This window comes from Rousettus aegyptiacus, unplaced genomic scaffold (assembly GCF_014176215.1).
Source record: "Rousettus aegyptiacus isolate mRouAeg1 unplaced genomic scaffold, mRouAeg1.p scaffold_m13_p_14, whole genome shotgun sequence".
Classification (NCBI taxonomy): Eukaryota; Metazoa; Chordata; class Mammalia; order Chiroptera; family Pteropodidae; genus Rousettus; species Rousettus aegyptiacus.
The window spans coordinates 43,133,684-43,158,142 of record NW_023416289.1 but is presented as its reverse complement, the minus strand read 5'-3'; the positions used below and the strand labels follow the sequence as shown (position 1 = coordinate 43,158,142).

At 55.6% G+C, this 24,459-nt stretch overlaps 1 protein-coding gene across 3 annotated transcripts; it reads right to left on the bottom strand.

Annotated features, from left to right (window-relative positions):
- Nucleotides 1–244: 244 nt before the first annotated feature.
- On the bottom strand, nt 245–24,302 carry LOC107513496 (CLK4 associating serine/arginine rich protein). Of its 3 annotated transcripts, none has more exons than XM_016150255.2 (21): nt 24,234–24,302; nt 23,075–23,202; nt 14,728–14,825; nt 14,202–14,303; nt 13,893–13,972; nt 11,800–11,884; nt 10,365–10,513; nt 9,427–9,523; nt 8,311–8,389; nt 8,150–8,223; nt 7,008–7,049; nt 5,963–6,175; nt 5,559–5,846; nt 3,716–3,979; nt 3,462–3,501; nt 3,064–3,124; nt 2,814–2,872; nt 2,674–2,720; nt 1,073–1,155; nt 630–654; nt 245–378 (listed from the first exon to the last, which is right to left on the bottom strand). In XM_016150255.2, the coding sequence occupies exons 2-21, from the start codon at nt 23,171–23,173 to the stop codon at nt 336–338; spliced, it is 2,028 nt and encodes a 675-aa protein (XP_016005741.1). In that variant the 5' UTR covers nt 23,174–23,202; nt 24,234–24,302; the 3' UTR covers nt 245–335. The 3 variants fall into 3 exon arrangements, 2 of the variants coding, with proteins under 2 accessions (XP_016005741.1, XP_036088382.1); XR_001597558.2 differs by having other exon boundaries at nt 334–378; nt 3,458–3,501; nt 24,234–24,297; XM_036232489.1 differs by lacking the exons at nt 245–378; nt 630–654 and adding an exon at nt 661–1,023 and having other exon boundaries at nt 1,065–1,155; nt 24,234–24,297.
- Nucleotides 24,303–24,459: the final 157 nt, after the last annotated feature.

Below are 24,459 nucleotides of genomic sequence, written 5' to 3'. Positions count from 1 at the left end.
CAGGGAGAGGCCTGGACCTGTCACCAGAGGCCCTGAGCAAAGTCCCGGCCTGGCCTCCACATGTGGGCGCCGGGCCCTTTTCCCAGCATATCGCACCCCTGCCCTCACAGAGCCAACCAGACCCAGGCTGTGTCCCACGAGCAACACGCACCTGTCCCCCAATTGCAGCAAGCTTCCTCCCTGGCTAGGGTATATGGTGGTTTGGGAGCCCCGCACCCAGCACACGGACAACAATAAGGCCAGGTAAAGGGAATTAAATAACTTTTGATTTTATTTTGTTAAGAGAACAAAACAAGCAGCATGGCAGCTTGAGCCCTCATCCCCCACACTCCTGCCTAATGTCGGTAGTGGGGGCTTCGGGACCTTGACCTTGAGCGCCTGGAGAGAGAGAAGGGAGGGCCCTGTGAGGGTGGGGCAGGGCTGCAGGACCACGGGAGCCCTGCCCTGTGCACGCGTACACACGTGCACCAACACGCCTGGGGACCGTGGGGCTGCAGTGGTCGGGAGTCAGCTACCAAGGGAGGGAGGGAGGGAGGGAGGCAGCTCCTAAAACTGGAAACTGCAAGGTGGTGGGGGAGGAACTTCCAGGCCCTCCCACTGGACAGTGACTAACCAGGGACCCTGCTTACCTTCGGGAAGAGCTGTATTCTCGGCCTGGAATGAGAGAAGGGGGTGAGGACACAGCAAATGCCCAGGGCCCGGGAGTGGCTCCGGGGCTGGACCTCTGATGTGCCTCCAGCTAAGGCCAGACAGGCACGTCCGGCATGTTTATGTCCACTGTTGGAAGGCAACCTGTGTTCCCCACCCACAACAATGTGCTGGAAACGAGTGATTCTTTTAATTCCTTCAAGTCCCTTGTGATGGAGGCAACACTATGTGCCTGTGCACTTACTTGAGTTTTGTTTTAATTTACAGAAGGCTAACATGAAAAAGTACCACGGTTTTGTGCGACTGGTTTTGACATCGCTTCTTTTTAAAGCCCCAGAGCCTCCACCCAGCTCTTCCGACCCAGGGGCCATGGGTTACACTCACTGTAACGGGGGGAGGGCGAGCGGCCATGGGTTACACTCACTGTAACGGGGGGAGGGCGAGCGGCTCTGCCGGCTGTACTGGCGTTCCCATTCTTCTCTTTCCTTCTCTCGGCGTTCCCGCTCCCTGCACGGGCAAAGGGAGGCAACCCAGGATGGGTGAGCGTGCAGCCCACAACACTGAACTCCAGGGCCAGCCCCAGTGCAAGAGCAAACCATCTTCCCTGGGAGACGAGGATGCCCTGCCCAGAAGGGGTGCTACTGAGCAGAGGCGGGACCATATTCCCACTCAGCCTTGCTAGGAAAGGCTTGCCAAACAAAAGGAGGGCTGGACCCGTGGATCATTTCCTGTCCCACTTAGGGCGTAGGCAGTGAGCAGAGGGGCTTACATACAATTAAGATAAGTGCTTAATCGTCAGACCAGAATTTGTAACCCCACAGGTGACATTTACTGGGGACCTTATCCTGGCCCTGACTTGGCTGCGATGGAACAACTACTGCATTCTCATTTTGAAGCTGCGCAAACTCAGGCTCAAGAGAAAGACCCATAGCTGGTGGGTGGTGGAGGTGGGGTCAGAATCCAGGTCTGACTGACCATGACACTAAGTCCCTGGGCACTCTGCCCAGCTGCTGATGGAAGCGCAACACACGAAGCGCATGCAGTAAACTGACGACAGTGAGCAGTGGGGTGGCGCACCCGGCCTTCCTACACCCTAGAGCAGGATGCCACCAAGACGTGTGCATCGTTACGTCTCCTGCCTCCCCAGAGGAAGGAATCCCACTCAGAGAGATTAAGCAGCTTGTCCAAGGACTTATAAGAAGTACAGATGGAACCAGAAAAGAGTAACAGGTGACACAATCTCGTCACTGACTCCCCTCCTTGCCAACACGAAGTACTATGGCCTCCAGGATGGCCCTGGGAGGACTGAGGCCTTATGGGCACAAGTCCCCAAATTATCCTGTGAGATGAGCACCAAGAGGGTTAGTGCCCCCCCCCCCAGGGCCACACAGTGAGAGGCGCTGAACCCCAAGTTCATCTGCCCTAGACTCCGAGCCACTCAGCTCTACACAGGAAGATACAAGATAATGAGAGAAGCAGAGGGGAGACGAGAGAAGCCGTCTCCCAGCACTGGGCCAGCCTGGCCACGGGGCTGGCTTGAGGTCAACCCTTCAACTGACAGAGCACCACCTCAGTGTTCTAGAGGCTGAGCACCTAGCAGGAGGCCAGCAGCTGGACCTCACACCTCAGCAAGGACCCTAACAATAAGCAAAAACGCAGCCGGTGGACACCAGGTGGGGGTTAGTGCTTTGGGGCAAAGAGAGCAGGGCTGGAAAACGGAGTGTTTTGAGGTGCTACTCGACAGAACAGTCAGGAGCCTCCCCTCACAGTTGAGTGACAGAGGGGACCGGGTAGGGGTCTGAGCCAAGAGAACAGCAATGTATGCTGGAGGCTGGCGGAGCAGAGAGGAGGCTGCAGTGGCTGCAGTACGCTGGGGACGGAGAAAGGAAACTGAGGCCCAGAGGAGGCTCTGACTTTTCCACTCGAGCTCTAGCTCAGAGCTGGGTAGTGGGGAAAGAGGGGGGCAGGGGGCGGCCCAGAAGCAGGTAGCTGTGGCCCCGATACAGGCAACGGGGACCAACTTACTTCATACGGATCTTGCGGGCCATGGCGCGAAGCTCGTCTTCCCGCTCCTGTGGCAGAGGTGGCAGTGAAGGGGCGGTGAGGGCTGGCTGGGTTGGCACCCTGGCACCCCACCCGAGCCCCACCCCTCACTCTGCCCTGACCTGACGCTCATGCTCCTGCTGTATCATCTTCTCCTGAGCGGCCTTCTTATCCGCCTTGACTGTGGGGAGGGAGGGTCACGGTGACTGACGGGGACCCAAAAGAGTCCCCACTTGCTCTGAGCGCCACAGTGCCTGCCTCCTGAGGCCGAGTGCAGGGGCAACAGAGCGGCGGGTGTTCCCACTCCTCCCCAAGGCCAGGCTGGAAGGAAGGGGGGCTTGGAAGAACCGAGGGACAGATGGGGGGACATACACTGCCTGTTCAGTGCCTTCTGCATCCTCAGCTTCAGCTTCTCCTGCGGTGTCAGCTTGGGCTGGGGAAGGGGGAGAAGAGGCGGGAGAGGGGGTGGGTGTCCCGGAGCTCCCACTACCCACCTCATCCATGAGCCTAGGACTTGTGGGGAGGGACAGGGTGTGGACACCCACCACGAGGGTGGGGAGGCCCAGGGACAGAGGGAGCCCAGCAGACAGTGAGGAGGGGAGGCGGACACAGATCTCATGGGGTAGAGCCCCCCGGCCACCTCGGTCCCCCTCGATCCCCAGGGCTGGATCTCCCGGCCCACCCGGGCCCCCCTGCAGGCCCACCGGGCCCAGCTCTCGGGCACTGCTGCTGGCGGGAATTAGACGGGCGAGTTCCAAATTCTTACTGACTTTGGCAGCTCCTGTCTCTTTACCAGCGGCAGGTTCGGTCCTGGAAGGAACAAAGGAGAGCTGCCATCTCAGACCCCGCACACTCAGAAACTCAAGGTCATGGGCCTGCAACACCCCCAGGAAGGCACCCTGTCACCCTTAGGTCCCTCAGTACAGGGCCATGTCCCCTCAGACCTCCTTCGAAAAGAAGACAATGAAGACTATCCCCCACCTGTGGCTGACAATCATCTTTCCCCAGCCCTGCCCCTGCTCACTTTTTCAGCTTCTCGCCCACAGCAGGGGACGCTGCTGGCCTGGTCAGCTTCTCCCTTGCGGGTGATGGCGAGTGACTCTGGCTGTGGCTGCGGCTGCGGCTCTGGCTGGGGCTGCGACTGCGGCTCTGGCTGGGGCTGCGGCTCTGAGTCAGGCTGCGACTGCGGGACGGGCTAAGGGACCAGCTGCTGCGGCTGCGGCTGCTGCTGTGGTGCCGGGGGCCCCGGCCGCCCCGCCTGTACCGGTCCCCTGAGCGGGAGCGGCTCCTAGGGGCACGGCAGGGCAGGAGGGACGCTGTGAGGCTCCAGGGACCCCATTCGCACACATGCCCGTCGGCTCCAAATCTTCAGCCCTTCTTCAAAGCCCTGTCATTGGTTCGGGTGTGACCCTGCTTCCCTCCAGATCCTTTCCTACAGAAACCCCCCAGCTGCTTCCTGGCCCTGCTCAGTCTAAACTGAGACCACCCTCTGATAAACTGCCCTGAAACTCACTCATTACCAATCCACCCAGCTCCTGGGAGGTGATCTCTGGGAGGGCAGGATCTGGCTGGTCGCCTCCGCACTTTTTACACTGTCCCCAGCTCTGGGTGCTCAGGAGGTATGACCTCATCTACGCCCTCACCACCTCCTCACCTTGCTGGGGCCCAGGGTCTCACACCACAGGGATCAGCTGCCCCACCAGGCTGCGGCACAGACCCCCAGAAACTAGCCTGGGGACAAGCAGCCCTGTCCTCTCTCTGTTCAAGATCTTGGGGCTCCTCAGCTAGCGCTCACCTGAAGGCCGCCATTCAGGATGTGACCAGACTCTCGCCCCCAGTCTTTCTCCTGTCATTGCCCCAAGTCTGCCTATAGTGACTGACCTGGAAGCCAAATCTAGTCATGTCCCCCCACCCCCCCCCCCCCAGTTATGTTGGGCTGTCCTGGGTTTTTACAAATTTCAAATTTACTGACGCTGTTGAGAAAACATAAGCTGCCCTTTAAAAATCTAGACTCTCGATGTCTCTTGAAAAACCAGAAGATTGAGCAACACCGGGCCTGGCACCGCACAGCCAATGACCAGTCGGATAGGACGCGTGCTCCCCAGTCCACCAGGGCCCCCCTGGCCCCTCCATTCTGCCTGCCAGGTCCTGCAGGTAGCTAACGTTGAAATACACGCAGCAATAACACAAGTGACAATGCTGACAACAGCCCTTCCCAAGTGCTAGACTAGAGCATGAACACAAAGCTTACGTGAATCCACTTGTCAAATCTGTACAACTCAATGACAACAGTAATCTCTATTTCTCAAAATGAGGAAATGAGGCCCCAAAGAGTCACTAGCAGGGCCAGAATCTACACCCAGACAGTCGCTCCACAGTCCATGCGCTCCCCATGGAGCCAAGCTGAACCACCTTCCCGCAAGCTGCCATGATCCCACCGGTGAGTGGACAGACAGGAGAGGTGTTACTGTCCGAGATGCTCTTTCCTGCCCTGCCTGCAGCACTCCCCGCAAATCCTGGCTCCCCCCTCAACCCCCCAGCAAAAGGCTGACTTGATTTTTCTGGCTCCCTCCCCATAGAGTGCCCCTGCCCAAAAGGCCAGGCCTTGCTGCAAACCACAAGACACTCTGGAGTGGCCACACACTTCTCCGCCCTCAGCCTAGCAACTCCCTGTGAGAAGAGCAGCTGTTTCCTGTCCCCACGGTGTCCCTGAGCATGGTGGCTGTGCTCCACCCCACGTCACCACACTCAGAAGTCCCTCAGAGCAGGCACACCTCCTCTGCGAACCAAACACTTCCTGCTCGCTGACCTGGGACCCCTGGCTGCCCCGGGCCCCGCGTCCTGCACGCACACGAGGCCACGCGCACCTGCTTCTGCGCCGGGGTCCGTAGCCGCCGCGCCGGGCCGGCGAGCGGGAATAGCGATGTCCATCTCGGGAGCCTCCAGCTGAGTGTCGGCGGCCGCGACTGCGGGACCGAGAATAGCGCCGGGATCGGGACCGAGAGCGGGACCAGGAGCGGGAGCGTGAGCGTGCATGGCGGCCAGAGCGGTAGTAACCTCCACCCCGACGGGAGCGGGAGGTGGATCGGGAGCTGGAGCGGGAGCTGGAGGTCCTCGAGGCAGAGGAGGAGGAAGAGGAGGAGGAGGAGCGGCGGCTGCAGGCAGGGCACGCGGGCCGGTCAGCACCGGCCTGGCCCACGGCCCCCACCCGGCCCCGGCCCACCCCCCATGGTGGCAGGGGTGTAGGGCAGGCGGCGTGAGCGTTACCGACCGGGCACTGGCATTACGTCCCGGTGCGGGGCCGCCGGGCTGGGGGGGTGCGGGGAGCTTCCCTGGGGCCCCTGACGCGGCTGCTGCCGCCGCTGCTGCCGCGGCCTCCTCATCACTGCCCCCAAAACTGGTGATGAACGTGATCTTCTCCTCTCGGCCCGGGCTCGGTGAGCGGGAGCGGGAGCGGGACTCGGAGCTGGATTCTGAGGGCGACCTGCAAGGCAAGGGGACACTCAGGTCACCAGGCTCCTCGAGCCAGTCCCCCAGCCAAGGACATGCACCACAGAGTGACAGAAATGAGGATGGCGTGGCACCAAACACCCACAAATACAGCCGGCCTGTATGGGGATTTGACATGTGACTAGGTGACTTTTCTGAAACAGCCAGGACAGGGAGGGACGGAGAACAGTGCCGACTTCACAGGGCCGGAAAAATGGCAGCAGCGGGCTACATGTTGAACGTTGACTGATTTCCCAATATATACGCCAAGTTGGTGGGGGGAAAGCATGTTCTCAGATATTAAGTGTGGTACAATGCCTTTTTTGTAAAAGAGACTGACAGCCCTCCCACCCACTATGTTTGAGCTAGACCGCTCCTCAACAGGTACAAGTACCTTGCCTCCCCTATCTACCCAAGGACCCCTGGGCAGACAGAGGTCTGTCCAACACTCAAAAGCCCCTCCCCAGCCACTGCCACATCCAGGAGACACACATGTACATGGCCGGGCCACCTGTCTCTATTAGTTCTATTATTTCTGGGAGTTCACATTAAAAAGTCTTTTGATTTCTTTCTTTTTTTTTTTAGTCTTTTGATTTCAAATTCAAGCCTTTCTGCCTTTATTGATCAATTTTAACATAGGACTCTGTTATGTTTAAATCGAAAAATTTCAGACCCACAGCTGACACCAGATGCCAAGACCCTTCAGAACATGTCACCTGGTCTGTGAGCTCATGGAGTCCTATAGGGTAGGGCCACCGCCTCTCCTCACCACCCTCCATTAGGGGGGATTTCCTGGCTGTTGTTCTGTGGGCCGTTGGGGAACTCACCGTTTATAGGGGTCGTAGGTGGGGCTGTCTCGGCGGGCATAGCTATGGAGAAAGGAATGGGGTGGGACAAGTGAGGACTTGGGACCTGAGTCGGCATGAAAATGGGCCCAGCCACCCAACTGGGAGTCCAAAGTCAGGCAACAGGCATAGTGAGGAGGGGGCTGCTGGCCAGGTTATGGGTCCTGCCCTGCCCCAGGTCTGTCCCAAGCCTGAACATCGGCTCCACCCCCAAACAATGTCCCAGACCCACCCCGACCTGAGTGACAAGGACTTTAGTGGCTCTGTTCTTGCTTGGCCTCCAGGCCCGACTGAGAGCATCCTCCCTCCCACTCCATGCCCCTGGTTCTGCTAACTGGGCCCAGGCTTATGAATGATGATGACGACGATAAAATCAGAAGAACATGACACTTGCCCAGAGTCACGTAGCTCATAGAGGAGCCAGGGTCCCAACCCAGGCCACGCGGCCCCAAGGCCGGGCTTTTCTGCACTACACTGACCTGCGCCTCACGGTGAAAAAAACGACAGTAACCACCAGCGAGAATCTTTAAAGAATACTTTCCAGACCCCACACCAAAACCTGAACCCACAACAGGCTGTTTAAGCCTCACAGCCACCCTCCATCACTCTCCCAGAACAAAGGAGACGTGGTAAGAAGAGGCCTTGGGCCACCGGGCCTAAGAGGCGGGCTTTCCACGCCATGTCGGCCTGCCTCATCCAAACCTGCCTGAGATCTCAATGTGGACACTGGCACAGCCCCTCTCCTGGGAGGTGCCTCTTTTCCAAAGGAGGAAACTGAAGCTTGAGAAAGGAAGTCACTTGCCCAAACTCTGGCAGTGAGGAAGCAGCCAAGCGGCCTGTACCCCTTGAGTCTCCCAGCCGCCTCCCACCGGCATCTGGAGAGCCTTCTAGGGGTCCCGAGGCCAGCAGAGTGAATGGCTGGCAGGGCGGGGTGTCCACACGTGCCTCAAGGACACGTCTACCTCGAACCCTTCCCCAGTCACTGCCCCACTAGGACTCTCTGTAAGCCACAGCCTACACCCACAGTCCTCCTGAGCCCCAGCCACCACCCCAGAGCCCAGAAAGACTGATGCCAGCAGGGTCGGGGCAGGGGGCAGGGGGTGGCGGGGACCGACCCAACCTACCTGGGCGGGCTGATCTTGCGGCCCCTCAGCCGCTTCTCCCGGAACTCCCTCCGCTGCCGCCGGGAGCGACGGCCCTGGAGTGGGGTGACGACCTGGCTGGTGAGGGGCATGCCCTCCCTGAGGCACACTCCTGCCCCCTACCCCGGCCGCCCAGCCCTCACCGAGTACATGGCCTTCTCCTCCTCCAGGGCCTTGGCATGTTTGATGGCCTCCGCCTCTTCCTTATCTTTCCGGAGCATCCTGCAGAGGGTTGAGGGTCATGAGGGAGAAGGGCACAGGCCACATGCAGAGTCACTGTAGGAGGTGAGGGGCCCCATGCCACCCTGGGGCATCTCACTCATTTGGCATTATTACTGGGCACCTACTGCATGCCAGGTACTATTTTAGGTTTTGGAGATTCAATATTGACCAAAGAAAAAAAAAAAGAAAGAAAAGTCCTCATCTTCATGGACTTACATTCTGAAAAGACAGACAATGACCACAGTAATGGGACACATAATATGTCAGATGGTGAAAACCTTCATGGGAAAATAAATCATGGAAGGGGCACAGGAAGTACCAGGGAAGAGGCAGAAGCTGCAGCAGCTTTCGACAGGGAGAGCAGGGAAGCCACAGAGAAAGTGACAGCCGAGGAGGAACCTGGGGAGTAAGCTGCGCAGACGCCGACAGAGCCAACAGCACACAGAGTGGCCCAGAGGTTGGGTGGGGCCTCGACACTTAGGAGTCAAAAGGTCATGGACATAAAGGCTGGGCCGGGAGGACCATACAGGTGAGACCTCACGGCCACGGTGAGGATATTGGCTGCTACTGAGTGAGGTGGGAACCATGGAGGGTTCTGAGCAGAGGGTGCTGTATTCAGACTTGGGATTATTCAGATTCTGACTCACAGCCCAGTTAGTCGGGACCTGCAAAGGGTGATCTCTGTGATCTGCAAAGGGTGTGGCACAGGGCAGAAGCTCACCCAGCCAAGCACAAGGGAATGACCCAGTGAACAAAACCTCTCCACTAGAGGGTGCTGTCCACCAGGCCCAGGAACTCTGGGAGCTTCATCGGGTCAGATGGACACAGGTCGTGCAGAGTTGGGTGCGGCCTCGGTTTCTACCCGGGTGAAGCCAGGTTACAAAGACCCAGCCCATAAGCTCAGGAGCCTGAATATGTAAAGCCCTTGGCGCAGGGCCAGGCACACAAGTACTCAGAAACAGGGTAGCTGTTAGTACCAAGGGTAAGACCAGAGATGCCAGGTCCAGCACGGGTAGGGGTGTCGCCAGAGGCCTCACCTGACGAAGTCACCATCAGCCATGCCATAGGTCGTGGCCTGTTTGTTAAGATCTGCCACCTGCTCCTGGTTCAGTTCGTCCACATCCACCTCCACGTCTGCACCAAGAGAAAGGCTGTCAGGGGTCGAAGCCGAGCTAGAGGAGGGGGAATAGGGGCAGTACCCCAGGAGGCGGGGACAGGGGCCGCCCACAGGATGGGAGGCCTCAGGAGGGAGGGCACGAGTCAGCTCATCTCAGCGTCCCCAGCCTGGCACAGGGCTTGGCCAGGAGTGGATATAATAAACGGTGGGGGTGAGGGCGGGCAGGTGACGTGACGGATGAGGGCCCAAACGAGCAAGCTGTGGGATGGATGAGCGCGATGTGTGGAGGGAGTGGGGGAGGAGGGAAGAGTGACCAGGGGACTGACAGGGTAGGTGGAGGCAGAGGTGTGGGTCACGAGTGTTTAGGAGCTGGATGCACGATGTGGAAATGGAAGTGGGACGGATGCTTTCCACGTGAGCAGGTCACCAGCCGGCTGAGAGCACTGGGGGGAGAGGGAGCGGGGGAGACGGTGCAGGGTGGGATCGACGGGTACTGAGGCAGGCAAACGGCAGGGTGGGTGAGGGATGGCTCTGTAACTGGACCAACGCTTGTTTCCGAGAAGAGAGAAAGGGGAGGGAGAGACAGAGGCTGACCCAAGTAGAAGAGATCGGAGCCAGAACCTAGGTGGGGACAGTCTCATAAAGCGGTGTCCTAGAAACGAGAAAGGAGAGCGCAAGGGAACAGGAGCAGGAGCACATGAGTGAGGCAGGGAGGACAGGAGGGGCTGGCGTGCCCTGGAGCAGGGGAGGGAGAGACGGGGCTCATGAGCACTAGGCACCCCACAGAGGGTGAGGGACGAGACACGGAAACGATGCCCAGGGACTGCGGGGGTGGGGAGGGCAGAGAGGGGACCCCACCGATGTCGGGGATGACCTCATCTTCATCCGAGTTGCTCTCCTCCTCAGCCGGTGACTCCTCCTCCTCTGGCTTCTCCGCCACCTTCTCCACCTCGGCCACTGTGCTGTCCTCGTAGGTGTAGCCAATGGAAGCCTTCTTCTCCGCAAGCCTGGGACAGGGGAGCCCATGAGCTAGGGCAGCACCCAGGGGCGAGGATGCTGCATGCCAGCCCTCAAGGTCCATGGAGGCATAGAGAGCACCTCGCCCTGAGACCCTAGTCCCTGTCGCATGCTCCTTCAGCCTGGACCCCATGAGGCCCTCCCACCAGCTTCTCCCCCTTCCTCCAGGCCCAGCTCCAGTGCTATCTCTCAGAAAGCCCTCCCCTAGGTGGGGCCAAGCCCTGTCCTGAACGCTGCAGCCCAACCTGTGTTGGGGCCTTACTGTTGGTGACAGGTCAGTTTCCCTCCACCTAATTGAGTCCCATGAGAGCAGGACTCAGAGTTATCTTGGGTTACGCTGTGGTTAGCTTTGCCCACAAAGCTTAGATTGGTATGGAGGCCTAGTACGTGTCTGCTGCTGAATGTGGTCAACACTCCTTGACACTGCCCCGCCCCGTGCCAGCGTCCTGAAAGTGGGCTTGTGGATAAGAACCAGTCGCGCCCATGAAAACTCTTTCAGGGACAGAAGCAGCAAGCATCAGTCTCACAAAGGGGTGAGGCTTGGCAGCAGGAGGGAGCCAGGGCTCTAGGATGATGCGGACCCGATGGAACACTGCTGCTGCCCTGGAGGCAAGGAAGGCCACCCCGGGTGAGGGGCACAGCGCGAGGGGCATAGCGCGAGGGGCACAGCGCGTGCGAAGGCAGCGGGTGACCGAACACAGGCAGACGGGGTGGGGAGAGAAGCAGGGTGGGGAGAGAAGCTAGACTGCCTGCCTGTTGTTCTTCCCAGGCGGCAGCAGGGGTTGTCCCCTCCCCGCCTGCCCCGCCACTCCTCAAAGGACATAGCCCTGAGGAGCCCCCTCCAGAGTGACATCAGCTGCGGCTAGCCGGAAGCATACTGCAAGGCAGGCACAAGACAAGCCCATTGATGAGCCCCGTCTCCTGCTGTCCTCGCCACTCCAGGCAGAGGGGCCTCCTGTGAGCCCCATCTTACAGAGGAGCACCCCGAAGGCCCAGAGGGATGGACTCAAGGCGGGATTCGAACCCAGGCCTGTCTCTGCGGGGCCTGCTCTAAGAGCGCCTCCCACCACTCTGCAGGCTGGAAACACTGCCAGGGTTCATGGTGAAACCCTCCCCTCCAGCACTGCTCCCTCCTCTAAACATTCACTACTGTGTGCCAAACCCCGGCCCTGGCGCTGGAGAGACCTAGACAGACAATATAATGGGGCTCCGCTCTGGTGGGGTTCACGGTCCTCCCGCCTCCCCTACGCCAGCTGGGCCCCAGGCTCTAACTCACTTCTTTTTCTCGTCCTCACTGGGTCTCTGGAGGCCTCCGTACAACTCATCGATGTAGATCTGGTACAGGCACTGCTCCTCTGAGACTGCGGCAAGGCAAGAGGCACACAGGTCGCAGGGGGCCGGGGACAATGGGACTTCCAGGGGGACGTGACAATGCAGTGGGGGATAGGAGGACAGGGACAACCAAAGCCCGGCCAGGAGCAGAGTCCCCGCTGTCTAGATAATCACAAATTGTGTGTGGTGGGGACTCAGCATTTGCAGGAGGCCCTGGCTACAGCACTGACTTGCTACGCGACCCTAGTCAAGGGACGTCACTGCGCTGTGCCTCACTTTTCTAGAAAACGGTACCACCAGCAGAGTAGCGCTTGGTCCCTGGGCACTGCTGCTTTACCACTGTTAGGGGGGTCTCTGGCCAGACCCTTCAGAACTATAAACCTATCCTCAGCGGTGGATGTCACCTGGCCCCCGATGGGCCACTCCACCGTGTACCCCTCTGTGGTTCGGTTTAAATTAAGTCTGGTTTGGAGCCATCGGAGCTCTCGTTCACCCACAACACTGACCTTGCGGGGCTCAGCAATACGCCAGAGCCTTCCCTGATCTTGCCCCCGACTCACTGTGGGACGCTGAGCAAGACCTCTTCCCTCTATGGGCCCTGACTTCTATCTGTAAAGCAAGGTAGGTGGGCCGGGCAAGCCTGGAGGGGACACAGCCTGGTACCCCTGGCTCCAGCAGCTGTTCCGGTTCCGTAGTGTACAAAGGCCCAGAGGAGAGGCCCTGCTGACCTGTCTCACATGAGCTGCCTCTCTCTTCCTGCTCTGGCCACATAGGCCTGCCCTCTGGTCTTCCAGGTGCCGCCTCCTGTTCCCCACAGGGCTCTTCCCCCACCCCGCCCCTGCCTAGAGTCCTGCAGCCTACCTCACCGCCAGGGAGCCACCCATGCTTCACTGACCCCGGCTCGGCCGAGCAACTCGGAGGACAGCACCCCGTTTACCCTAACACCTGCTGCTTTAGTCTGTCAGACACCCACTTTCATGACTACATAGACACTGCTCTCTCCCCCACTAGACCCCTGATCCCAAAATAGCCCCGACACCCCACAGGTGCTCAAGAATTGTAGGAATAAATGAATGAAGACAGAGTGAGAGAAAGGACGAAGAGAAACTCTAGCTCCATCCTCAGAGTGCGGGTGGCCCTGGGTGAAGGCCAGAACCACAACGGTACCAATGATGAATTTCCTTGATTCTAGGCCTCGCTGATTGCTAAAATTTGGGCAGTCTCTGGTTTCAGAGATGCTAAACTGTCTATCTCAGGAACAAAGACGTATGGAAACGATAAACCCTAGGGCTTTACGCACCCCTTGCTGAGCCGTCACACCCACCCTGTGGGACAGAACCTGTCACTGTTACCCTTTTCCAGGAGGAAACCAAGACCCGCCAGGCTAAGGGACTCGTGTAGCTCCTCAACTCCACAAGGAAAAACCCTGGGAAGGGAAAGCTCGAGGTCTTCCCAAGAAAGCTGGCACATAGGGTGGGCCCCCAGGGGGCAGTGCTGGTCCAGGCCAGGGTGAGATGCGGCCCCCCCAATCCAAGCCTCGCCGGCCTCAGCTGTAAAATGGGTGCCCTTCCTACCTTGCTGGGTGCCCGGGTAGATGTAATGAAATAATACACAAAAAGCCCAGTCTGCCAGGGCTGAACCTCCCTGGCCAAGCCCGGAGAGCGGGAGTCCGCCTCCCTGAGCCTCCGTTTTCTCAATGGAAGTGAAAATGGTGCTGACTTGGGGAACGATACTGGACATACACGGAGGCTTTGCCAACTGTCTAACTCTGTCTAAATGGGGTTTTGCAATTTTCACCAGTTTTTTAGGAAAAAGAGTCAGAGGGCCTGGGTTGTGGAAGTGACCTCGGCAAGACCATCTAGTTCAGCAGACATCGCCTGTACTGATTCCAGAGACAGACGCCCCAAGGGGCACAGAGCTGAGATCACACCCCAGGCCCCTTGGCAGAAAGCACTGGGAGAACACCTTTCCCAAACTTTACTAGGCCTTCTAGTCTCTAGACGCCCCCAAACAATCCCGTGCACCCGGATCACTCACTGCCAGCGAAGTCGTTCTGCACCAGGCCTCGGTAGCGCTCGTAGTTACATTTCCGCTCATCCGACTCCTGTTCTGGGGAGCTTTAGCGGAGGTCAAGGTCTTGAGATCAGAGGGAGAGGGCAGAGCCCACCCCAAGCCAGCAGGAGTGGGGATGAGGGCCCCGGCTCAGGCTGGGGGACTGTGTGTGGGGGGGACTGGCTGCATACCTCCTTCCTGTCCAGGAAGGTAGCAGGAGGGCAAAACCTTGGGAGGAAGAGGGGCTGCTGGCTCGGACTCCCCGCCTGGCAACCCCGTGGGGAGGCAGCTTACATGGTGGTGAGCAGTGGGGGTGTGTAGTCGGGGATGTGGTCCAGGTGGGCACGAACGTCAAAGCGGTCAATCATGTTGTTGGTGTCCCCCTGCCAGGGCATCCTGAAGTGGGAGGCAAGGAGCTTAGGGTTCCCATGTCTCAGGACAGACGGTGCCTGTTCCCTGCCACCTTAGGCTTGGGAGCCCGGACCTCAGCCATTTCTCAACCCCATGCCACGGCCCCTACCTCTGAGTCCTTCATGCCGCAAACTCACCTGAATAGGGGCCTGAGTAGGGCCCTCAGAACCAAACAAGAGTGGGGCGATCCTGAACCCCGGTCCCAGCCCCTCTAAGTCCTCCAACCACCACCGCAGCCTGGGGCCTCTATCCCAACACTTGTTGGCTCTTCTTAACTGGTGACTGTCACACTCCCGTGCAGGCCAAGCCTTGCCAACTTGAGTCCCCAAAGGTCTGTTCATACCCCAGGTCCCTTCTGACCCCAACCCTCAGTCTCAGACACTACCCGGACCCCCAAACTCAGTCTTACATGTTAACAGGACTCTCTGCAGCCAGGGCAACTGCAGAATCCAGGTGTACCTTGCAAGCTCGGCCATGCACCTGCAGGAACTGGGCTGGGTCCTTCTTCTGCAGGGACAGAGGCCGAAGGTCACCTCGTAACTGAATTCCAAACCTTGCCATCCCCCACACAACCAAGATCAGCAGCGAGCTCACCTCTGATGTCAAGTTCACTCAGAGGTAAACTACCTGCACAGGGGTGACAGGATGGCAGCACTAACAAGGACACCCAACCTCTGGGGACAAGGGAAGGGTTTCCTCTCAAGGTGGTGGTAAGAGGCGCTGAGCTCTGGCCCTATCTTCTGCATGGCCAATACCAACACCTCCCTCCCTAAAATATTACCCCCTAACTCCTCACCACCCCGACCCCAGGGCCACTCATTCATAGCCAGGTGTGAGCGCTTCGGCCTGGACCAGCCTCAAGACACCAGGACTGACAAGCTCAATGAAAAGATGGTCAATGTCGTTACTCATCAGGGAAATACTAATCAGAACCACAGGCACCATTCCACACTCACCAGGACGGCTAAAATGGAAAGGACGAACAATCACAAGTGTTGACAAAAACATGGAAAACTAGGTTCTTCAAAAAATTAAACATTTATTAACCAAGGTCACCCCAATAAATTTAATTAAAAAATAAAACAAAAAAAAAAAAAAAACAAAAAAACAGAGTAAGAGAGAGGTTGGGGATGATGGCAGACTAGGGAAAAGCAGGGTTCGTCTCCTCCCAGACGGCACTGAAATTATAACCAAACTGCAAAATAACCAATGCGGAGAATCACCTCAAGTTCAGTTGATCATAACACCTGCATTTGTTAACATAAAGGAGCCACGTTGAAGCAGATATATCTCCTCGGGCAAGGAAACAAAAGAAAAAATAAACGTACATAAAATAAAGAAAAAATAAAGTACATAAAACTAAAAAGTTTTTGTACAGCAAAGGAAACCATCAGCAAAACAGACAACCAATATTTGGGAGAATATATTCACAAATGACACATGTGATAAGGGGTTAGTATCCAAAATTTAGAAAAAATGTACACAACTCAACAACAAAAAAAACAAACAATCCAATTAAAAAATGGGAAGAAGACCTGAACAGGTACTTCTCCAAAGAGGAAATACAGATGGCTACCAGATATATGAAAAGATGCTCAAGGTCACTAATCATCAGAGAAATGCAAATTAAAACCACAATGATATCACCTCACACCTATCAGAATGGCTATCATCAATAAATCAAAAAATAGCAAGTACTGGTGAGGATGAAGAGAAAAGGGAATCCTCATATATTGTTGATGGGATTGCAAATTGGTACAGCCTCTATGGAAAACAGTATGGAGGTTTCTCAAAAAATTAAAAATGGATATACCTTTTGACCCAGCAATTCCACTTCTGGGTATTTATCTAAAGAAAACCAAAACAATCATTCATAAAGATCTATGGACTCCAATATTCATGGCAGCACAATTTACAATAACCAAGATATGGAAGCCACCTAAATGCCCATCAACAGACGATTGGATAAAGAAATAAATTATGGTTCATATATACAATGGAATATTACTCAGCCATCAAGAAAATGAAATCCTACCATTTGCAATGACATGGATGAATCTAGAGATTACCATACTGAGTGAAATAAGTCAGAGAAAGGTAAATACCATATGACTTCGCTTATATGTGGAATCTAAGGAACAAAAAGAATAAACTAATCAAAAACAGACTCACAAATACAGTGGACAATTTGATGATCGAGCGGAGGAGGGTTGGGGGGCTAGGAGAAGGGGATAAAGGATTAAAGAAGTACAAATTAGTAGTTGATAGTCGGGCACGAGGATGGGGAGCACAGCACAGGGAATGCAGTTAGCATTAACATTTTGGCTAAGTGGAGGGCCAGGGGAGGGAGGGAGCAACTGGGGGAATCGTTTTATGAACAATATAGATGCCTAACCAATGTACTGTATATGTGAAACTAATTTAAATAAGTAAATTTATTTTTTTATAAAAAAGTTAAACAAAGAATGGCCATATGACCCAGCAATTCCATTCCTAGGTAGATAGATAACTCAGAAGAACTGAAAACATACTCAAATACTTATATACAAATGTTCACAGCAGCACCACTCACAATAGCCAGGTGGACACAATCCAAATGGCCACCAGCAGATGACAGATAAAATGTGGTGCATCTAGACAATAGAAAGGAGTAAAGCACTGACACGCTACGACATGGATGGACCTCAAGAACGTTACGCTAGGTGGGCACAAAAGGCATACACTGTACCATCCCGTCTATGTGAACAGACCAAAGAGGCAAATCCAGAGAGACAGAACGCACATTAGTGGTTGCCCATGGCTGGGAAGTCTGGGGAGGGGAAGGGGGATGACTGACTGCTAATGGGTACAGGGTTCCTTTTTGAGGTCATGAGATTTTCCAAAATTAGACTGTGGTGATGATTGCACAACCCCGTGAATCTACTGAAAACCACTGAACTGCACACGTGAAATGAGTGAATTGTGTGGTTGGTATGTGAATATTTCAAAAACAGTTAAAAAAAAAAAAAAAAAAAAGGCTACCAAGGTGGAGGAGAATGTCCCCCTGAGTCTACATCCCTCAGGCCCAAGCCCTCCTGTGGGGGTCACAATGCCCAGGCACCACAACTCTTGGAAAAGGAGACAACCCAGCAGTGGCAGCTCCTCGCTGAGCGCCCAGCGTGCCAGGCCGCGTCAGAGGACCCACCATCAGAGGACCCCACGAGAGCCACGGGAGGGCTAGCCACTGAGCCCTGGGCAAGCTTCAGAAACACCTCCCCATTGCCCCACCACCATCCCCGCTTCCGCCAGCATCACCTCCTGGGACCACACCTGCGCCTCCTCTAGGGCTCCCAGCTGCCACCCTCACGCTCTGCAGTCCCTTCTCCGCACACGCCAGGGGCTTCTGCCAAAGCTGATGAGGTAGCGTCCCTCAGCTCAGACCCCTGCCTCCCCTTCCCAGGCCGCGCCATTCCCCACACACGCCGGGCCTGGCCGTGCTCCACGCAGGACCCTGGTGCCTGCTCTGCCCTCGGCTGGAAACCCTCTTGTTGTTAGCTTCACTTTTTCACATCTCCTTCTAGAAGCCTTCCCTGTTAACTCTAAATAGCTCACCCCACAAACCCTCATTTCCTCTATCTCCTTGACCCCCCTTGTTTGCCTCAAAGCACCCACAGCCATCCAATTTTATCCCTCACATTCACTGATCACCCATCTCCCACACCAGAACGTCTCTTCCACCGGGTAAGGATCTCACGGTCCTACCTCCAGCACCTTGAACAGGCCTGGCCCGCAGCAGGCGCTCAGCAGCACTCCTCACTGGCGGATGAGGAGACTGAACCCCCGCAAGACAAACCCTCAGCATCGGGTTCCACGATGCTGCACCTCCTCCTCCTGGCTGTCTCCATCCTCCGCCCCAGCTTGGCCGGCAGAGCAGCAGCACCTGCCACCGCAAGGAGCTGAGCAGAATACAGCAGCGGCCACGGCTGGTATCGTACCACTGTCTAGCCTGCACCCACCAGGTGCTAGGTGCTGGGCCGTTACTAGCCTCACTTCGCACCTGAAGAAGGGGAGCAGGGCACACCCAAGACCACAGGGGCTGGCAGGGATGGCACTGCTGGAATCCGACTCCTCACCCTGCACCTCACCCGCCTCCCTCATTTCCTCCACTACACAGTGCCTCAGCCCTGTGACAGCTGCTGGCCAAATCTAAGGCCAAGACCCCCTCACACCCCTGAGGCTGCTCCAGGCTGAAAGTCCAGTTCCTGCAACCAAGACTCATGGGACATTGTTTATAGGATGGACTTTGGTGGGTATGGGGAAGTCACTGGCTGTGCTGACACCACGGAAAGGAAAAAGCACTGGGCTGGGAGAAAAAAACCTGAATCCAGAGTCTGGTTCTGTTGGACGCTTCTGGAAAAGTCAATGAACCGTTCTAAAACCAGGCATTGAATCAAGTGTTTGGTGTATATTTTCTCAAACATCTCAACCATGGGAGAGAAGTGCTACTCTTGTCCCCATGTTCCTGATGAGGAAACTGAGGCCCAGATGAGGGGTGAGGTCCACTTGCTTGAAATCACATTAGTAATAAGCAGATCCAGGATCTGAACCCAAATGGGCCTGACTCCAAAATCCACTCCCTTTTTTAAGAGTAATTTTCTGTACTGATATAAAATTTGCCATCTTAACCATTTTAAAGTGTACAGTACTCGTGGCTTCAACTATATGTGTACCTTGTCGTGTAAGAGATCTCTAGAACTTTTTCATCTTGCAAAACTGACACTGTACCCACTAAACACTCCCCTTTCCCCTCCCGCAGCCCCCGGCAACCGCCGTTCTAGTTTCTCTAAGGGCCTGACTACTCTGGGAACCTCACTCATGTGAACCTTGCGGTATCTGTCTTTTCATAATTGGCTTATTTTGCTGGCATAATGTCCTTGCAGTTCCTCTATGCTGTAGCATGTAACAGAATTTCCTTCCTTTTTATAATATTCTGATATACGTATGCACATTCATCAGTGAACATCTTGGCTATGGTGAATAACACTGTAATGAACATGGTGTACAGATATCTCTGCAAGATCTAAAATCAGTTCATAACCACTGGACTAGGCTGCCTCCGGGATCAGATGGGGACAGAGGAGTTGAGTTAGTTCATGGAGTCTTTTGTTCATTCATTCAACTGTTAAGCAGCCACCTACCATGTGTAGGCCCTGTGCTAGGGCCATGGCAGTGACCGAGCCTCGGTCCTGCCCTCACAGCTCACAGTCCAGTGTGGGGGACAGACCTGTCCCACAGTGATGACCTCGAGTGGCCGCACCAGGATGGCGGAATCCCGGGGATGCCTGCCGCAGCTAGAGGGGTAGGGGGCTCTGCCTTGGGGCTTTCTGCAGGAGGAGACAGCTAAGCTGAGACCTGTTTACTTCCCACTTTCACATCAACGGGGAATTGTTTCTTTATACAAACTGCTGATTAAAGAAGAAGGCTGACAAGGACAAGCATAGGAGGAAACCAAGGTCCACTAAGGAGAGAGCAGACACCAAGGACAAATCAGGATCAGAGAAGCCAGCTCTGTCTGGACACACCCACTGGGCCTGCCACAACCTACCTCACCTACCTCGGCTTCTCCCATACTGCCCACAGCCTCCTCAGCACGAGAATGAGATAAGAGACCCGTAGGAGCAGCCCATCCCCTCCTCAAAGCAGCCATCTGCAACTGCCCAGCCAATGCCACCATCCACAGCTTGGTGGCTTGGATCTGAATGCTGATCACGTACATGTACTGGGACAATGGCTGCTTGTACGGGCCTGCACCGCAAAGCACCCCACAGACACTACCCTTGTTCTTGACGCTCTTCCGTGTCACCCCCAGTGAGAGGGGCTGGTCATCACCACTGTTCGAGGGGGAAACAGAGCTGAGGGGGCTCCCTGCTAACAAAGAGGACAGTCTGGGGTTCCAGGCCTTCAGAGTGACCCAACTCCAGCCTTCTTTCCTCACGGCACCCACCAATCTGGACACAAATCCCAGCTCTACCTGACAACAACTTCAGCAACAAGGCTAGCGCTTACTGAGGAAGCTGTCCTACGCAGGCCCACGCTCAGTGGCCTACGTGCCCAGTCTCACTGAATACCCCAACAGCCCTATGACAGAACTGCTCTTGTCCCCCAACATTTGTGGCAGGCCAGTAACTGGCAACCAACATCCCTCCCCCTTCTCCAACAGCCACAGGACTCCTGATACATCTGGCGCAAGGCCACCCAGCCTCTTACCCTTTCTTGCAGCAGTATGTGACCAGAGGACTACTTTCTGGGCCGTGGGACATGAGTAGAAATGTCGTGCGCAAAATCTAGAAACTTAAATGGCATGAGCACTTTGGTCCCCTTTTCCTCCCTTCTTCCTCCCCCCTGGATGGAATGAAGCCATGAGGTCTAGGCTTGAGCAGCCCTCTAAGACCTTGAGACAGCACCGAGAAGAGAAGCCATGCACAGCGGGACACCAAACGGCCCCTGAGCAAACTGGCTACCTCTGGGCTCCTGTGTGGAAAAAGAGATCAACTGCTATTTTGTTTAGGCCACTGATGTTTTAGGTTTCTGTATACATAGGTGAAACTGATTCTACATGCTACATCACTTTACACACAGAAGAGGCAACCTGGCTCAGGAAGATAATCACTTGCTCAAGGTCACACTGTAAGTGGAATTGCTAGAATTTGAACCCAGAACCCTATGACTCCAAACTCTAAGGACCTAACCATGTTGGCATCCTGCCTACTGGCTGTGTCACCCTGCACAAGTTGCTGCACCTCTCTGAACTTCTATCTCTGCAACAGGAAGCCAGGGTGAAGAGCTAAGAGCTGAGAGAACGCCAGCTCCGCCCACTTGCTATGTGACCGTAAGCCACGAGTCTCTGGGCCTCAGCTTGGCCATCTGTAACATGGAGATAGTAAGAGCCACCTCCTAGGCTGGGGTGGGGGTTTGAAGAAGTGGAGATGCACGTAAAGAGCTCAATACAGTGGTTAACACATAAACGCTCAATACCATTAGCCGTGATTATCGGCATCACCTTCAACAAACGGATCAATAACAACCTCTCAGACCTGCTGAAAGCACTAGAAAGAATGTGCCAAAGCAGCAGGCACTGGGTCATTGCAGCTACTCATTCCTGAGCACTGGCTATGCTCCTGGCCCACTGCTGGGGTCTCAACTATGACCAACAGACCCAGGCCCTCCCCTCGTAGTCATGTTATAGTTATTCTGACACCACCATAGGGACTCTCCCTCCTTCGTGGGTAACAGAAGGCAAGTGAGGAGCTCTCAGAGATTCCTCCCCTGGGATTAGAGCAGCCTCTGTCTCATGGGTGACTGTGGGGAGTCAAAGAAATCATACATCTAAAGCTCTTCTCACAGAGCCTGGTGCCTGAAAGGGTCAATTACAGGATAACTGCTATTGTTAATACTGTTTGAGTACATCTATTCTATCAAACCGTATTCACTGAGCCAAGCTTGAGATGCAAATGTGACCCAAATACACCCAGTCGCTGGTCTTACAGAGCTGGATATGTGTGTTAAATTCCACAAAGGGAAAAGGACAGGAAACTATGACAGCACTTAGGAGGAACACCTAACTGAGTGATGGGAATGAGAGAATATTTCCCTGAGGACTGAGATCTGACAGGTGAGCAAGAATTAACCAGGTACAAAACAGCTCACGCACACGCTCTGTGGCTGGAAAGAGCTATGTAATTCTGGGAGGTAAATTTATGCTCTTTATACATTTTGTGTTAGAGAAAGTTGCCTAGGTAATGTGGAGGTCAGATGGCTTGAGCGAAGAAATGAGGCAGGGCGGCATGAGTCTGGAGGAGGACAAAAGGCACATCAGCAGGACCTGGAAGGCTGTGTTGAGGAACCTGGGTTTCCTCTCAAAGGCACTGGGGAGCCATGGAGGAGTTCTGAGCAAGGGAAGGCCAAGGTCAGCTTGGTGCTTTAGAAAGACATTCTGGCCCCTCTGAGGGCAGGTTGGAAAGGGAAAGACCAGGAGACCAGGGGACCAGGGAGGAGGATGGGGCAGCAATGCAGCAGCAAGTAAGAACATCTCTGTCAATATCATCTAACGGAACTAATTTTGTACAAATGTGCCACTTCAAGATGGGACCTCAAGGAAAAATTGGAGTTAAACAGGTGAGAGAAAGCATTACAGGCACAATATCCTGTGGTGGCAAAGATGCAAACAAACAAACGAACAAAAAAAACACACTGGAGCTACCCAAAGATGAAGATGAGTGGCCAATAGAGGCTAGACCACAAGGACCTTTTAGGTCACAGGATGAAGTTCAGTGTCCTCTCCAAAAGCAACTGAAGCATCAAAGCAACAAATAGGAGAGGGAAGTGGCCCAGTTCACTTAATGAATATCGATGGCACTCCCTGGGGGTGCCAAGCCAAACCTTCAAGAATGGCTGAGCTCTCCTAGGCACTGCGAATACAGCCATAAGCATGACGACATTCTGGGGGTAGCCAGTCTGATGTGTGGACAACTGAGTATTGCAAAGGCCTTCCTCCTGCCTGCTAACACCAGCCGTGCTCTGAGGCCACACCAAACAACACAGTACGCGCTAACAGAATGCAGCAGGTTTTTACCAACGATTATGGTAAAAAAAATGACTGAGCATTCTCCAGAAGAAACCGGGCTCTTGGCATATTTCCAAACCCAAATTTTACCAGGAGGACTGGGGCCCCACCTTCCAGGGGAGCTCCCACCCCAGATTAAAGGCTAGTTACTCACGATCTTTTCATAGTACTCCCGTCTCCGCTCTGCCCTCTTCTTGTAGTCAACCATCATGCCTCGAAGCTTCCGCTCATGCTTCCGAGCTTCGTGCCACATCGTGGAGAGGCCAAGGGTGAAGCCTCACCCTATAGGGGATGACAACAGAGGAGTGTCAGATGGGCTGTAAAAACCGTATGGACAGGAAAAAAAAAAAAAAAACATATGGGCAGAATCAAAGTCGCCTAACAAGCTGGTAAGAGAGCTGATCCTAAATGCCAGCTTCTGGAAGAGCAAGCGAGGCTGCAAAACTGTGCACCAGATGCTCAGGTACATCCTTGACAACTCTGATTGGGCATTCTGAACCCCTTTTCCTCAGGTGATTCTGGAGTGAGAATCCACCCCTGGGAAAAAAGTGTCCTGGGTTCAAGCAGCCGGAATCAAGGATGAAAGATTTTGGAATAGAAGGAGCAAGTGTCTGAAGTAAGGTCTGGACGCAGACCCTGAGCAGCTAAGGCTGGAGCTCAAGGGAGGGGGAGGAGCTGAAATGGCTCCCACCAGGGGCCATCCGTGAGGAAGCGGATGGGTTGCAGGGGAATTAAGGCAGGTGGAAGAGGTAAAAGACTTTATGAGAACACAGCAGTGGTAGGGAGGTGGGGGTCGAGGGCAGGTGAAGGGCGTGGATGGAAGACGACGACGCATTGGGGAGGGGAACATGGGGAAGTGCTATAAGGAAAGACCAGAGCACGCCTGAGGTCTAAAAAAGGAATTTGAATGGGAGCGGGGGAGGGGCGAAAAGGAGTAGAGACTGAGGGAGGAGGAGCTGGCAGACCGGAGGGGGTGGGTTAGGTTTAGGGGCAAAGCTCGAGGACAGGGCAAGAGCCCGAGGTCGTGACAGGGCTCGAGGACCGCGTCTAGGCCTGAAGGTTAGGAGTGGTTTTTTGACAAGGGGGCGGGACCTGTGGCCAGTGGCCGGGTCGGAAGCGGCGAGCTCGGGCCCGCGGCGGGTGCAGGGGCGCGGCCTGAGGCCCGGCAGGCCCGAGGTGGTGTGGAGTAGGCGGCCCTCCGGGCCGGGACCGAGCAGAGGCTCACAGCAGCCCAGGGAGGGGCCAAGGCAAGGGCAAAGCTGGGCCGACACCACCCAAAGGCCAGGAGGTCGGGGCCTGCCGCCTGCACTCACCGGCTCGTCGCCGCCTGCCTCCGCTGCGCTCGCGCGCGGCCCGCACCGGAAGCGGAAGTGGGAGGCCGCGCGAAGGGAGAGGGGCGGGGCACGGCAAAGCGCGATTTCGTAACGTGAGGGGCGGGGCCGGAGGGAGGGCGGGGCCGGAGGGAGGGCGGGGCCGGAGGGAGGGCGGGGCCGGAGGGAGGGCGGGGCCGGAGGGAGGGCGGGGCCCGGAGGGAGGGCG